The following is a 2,193-nucleotide window of genomic DNA, read 5'->3' as shown; positions in this document are numbered from 1 at the left end:
CCTGGGCCCAAATGCCGTCGATTTCGGCGAAACACGCCGGCATCTGTTTGTACCCGGTAGGGGAGCGGCCGTTCGGGAGGGCCTCAACAATCGTTCCCGTGCTAAAGCTCCACGATTTTTCCGAGACATCTTGTATCTGGACGTGTTGGCAAATCACTAGGGGCTTCAGAGGGCGGCCCCAAGCGCTCTTCACCATCTGGTCGCGATATGACGATCGTGCATCAGCAAAAGCTTGGCGGTCAAACACGCCGTCCTGGTGGGCGGAGGGTAGCCGTGAGCGGACTCTGCGGGCGTGAAAGGCGTCCGCTGGCGAAAAGCCATCCACCCTGGGCGTGCAACGCCACTCAAGAAGGGCACCCCAAAACTTGGCATTGTCAGTCCAGCCCACCTTCCTGAGTAGAGTCTTGATGGCCTTCACTCCAGATTCGGCCAGTCCGTTGGAGGCAAGGTGGTAGGGGGAGGATGTGACGTGCTTGATCCCCGCATCCACGGAGAGTGCCGCAAACGGGCCGCGGAACTGTGGGCCGTTGTCCGTCTTGATGGTGGTTGGGAACCCCACCAGATAGAACCACTCCATAAGAGTGGACCACACTGCTTCTGTGGATGTCAAAGACAACCTTGCTGTGAAGGGGAAGCCCGAGTAACGGTCGACCATCACCATGAATGTGGAATCCTTGAGGTCAAACAGGTCCACAGCTACCGCTTCCATGGGGAACGAGGCCCCTTCCGGGACCACTGGTGCTGCCTCCTGCGAGGGGAGTGCTGCCACGCATTTTGTGCAGGAAGCTACCCGGTTCCGGACATCATTCCGAAGGGTTGGCCACACATAAAGCTGGGATGCCAGCTTGTAAGTCTTATTGATGCCAGAGTGGGATGTATGGAGGAGCTCAATGATGGATGGGCGCGCTGGGCGCGGCACAAAGAGACGTTCTCCCATAAGGATGAGGTCACCTTCCACCCTGAGCCCACCAAAGAGGCCGGCGTACTCACACAAATCAGGAGGGAGGCCCCCTCCGGCCCTGAGCGCGAGGGCAAGCAAGCGGTACTCCTCGTCAATGTTGGAGGAAATGATATGGAGGGTGGGGTCATTAATGGAGATGGCCGCGCAGAGGGCAAGCCCCTTGTCAAGGGCATGTGAGGGACCAAGCACAGGGTACCGGCTTAGGTGATCAGCGATCAAATGGCGTTTGCCGGGAGTCCACATGACCACGAATTTGTACTGGGCCGAATTTTCTTGGAGCCGTTGCAACCTGGGGTTGTTAATTGCCGCGAGAGGGCGTTTGAAGACCCCAAGGAGAGGTCAGTGGTGATGGTGAAACCAGGATGACCTCTCAAGAAAAACTGGCACTTTTCCACGGCCCACCACACAGCCATGAGCTCGAGCTCGAAAACGGCATAGTTGCACTGGGCAGGAGACAACGTGCAGCTCCCACACTGGATGAGCGCGTACCTGAGCCCATACAGGTTCGACGCATCTGTCATGAGCTCGGTGGTGAGTGACTGGTCAAACGGCTTAACCACATGTGTGGACGAAAGGATGGCCTTAACCCTCCTGAACTCCTCCTCATGCTCATTTAGCCAAAGCCAAGCAGAGGACTTTTTCAGCAGTTCCCTCATCCTCGTGGTGGTGTGAGCGAAGTCTGACATGAAGGACGCAAGCTGGTTGGCAAGGCCCATGAAGGATCGGAGGCCCATCAAGTTCTTAGGGGAGGGGAAGGCAGAGATGGCCTCCACCTTGGCGGGGTCGGGCGTCATGCCGGCTTTGGAGACAATAAACCCAGCAAAGGGCACCCTCTTGCCAATTTCAAACTTGTCAATGCTGAGGGTGATGCCTTCCTCAAAGCAGATGTCGAAGACAACCTGCAGGTGGTTGAGCAATTCCTTAAAGTTGGTTGCCTGCAGGAGCAGGTCTTCCATGATCTTTGACATCCACCCCTTCTCAATACACGGAGCCAATGCAGAGTCTGTTTGGAAGCTAAAAACATCTCAGCTGCCCTTCCAGCCCATGGGCGCTACCAGTGGGCGGTATTTGCCGTCGGGGAGAAGGAATGTAGACAGTTTAGACGCCTCCTCCGACAACGGCACCTGGTAGTACCCGTGGACAGCATTGAGCTTTGCAAACACTTTGGCGTGTGGGGAGATCTGTTGCATTAGATCAGGTACAGAGCTGAATGGATGAACTGGACAAGTTGT

The 2,193-nt window shown here is 56.3% G+C and overlaps 1 protein-coding gene across 1 annotated transcript in view; it reads right to left on the bottom strand.

The window, feature by feature from the left end:
• The window catches only part of LOC131880777 (uncharacterized), a 2,194-nt gene extending 277 nt beyond the window's left edge, over window positions 1-1,917 (bottom strand). Inside the window, exons 1-2 of the mRNA XM_059227474.1 lie at window positions 1,364-1,917; window positions 54-1,250 (exon numbers count right to left, since the gene is read on the bottom strand). Of these exons, the coding sequence (XP_059083457.1) occupies window positions 54-1,250; window positions 1,364-1,917 (1,751 nt within the window). The remainder of the gene's footprint in view (window positions 1-53; window positions 1,251-1,363) is intronic.
• Window positions 1,918-2,193: the final 276 nt, after the last annotated feature.

This window comes from Tigriopus californicus, chromosome 5 (assembly GCF_007210705.1).
Source record: "Tigriopus californicus strain San Diego chromosome 5, Tcal_SD_v2.1, whole genome shotgun sequence".
NCBI lineage: Eukaryota > Metazoa > Arthropoda > Copepoda > Harpacticoida > Harpacticidae > Tigriopus > Tigriopus californicus.
The sequence above is the reverse complement of the archived record's forward strand: the minus strand, read 5'-3'. Positions and strand labels throughout refer to the sequence as shown.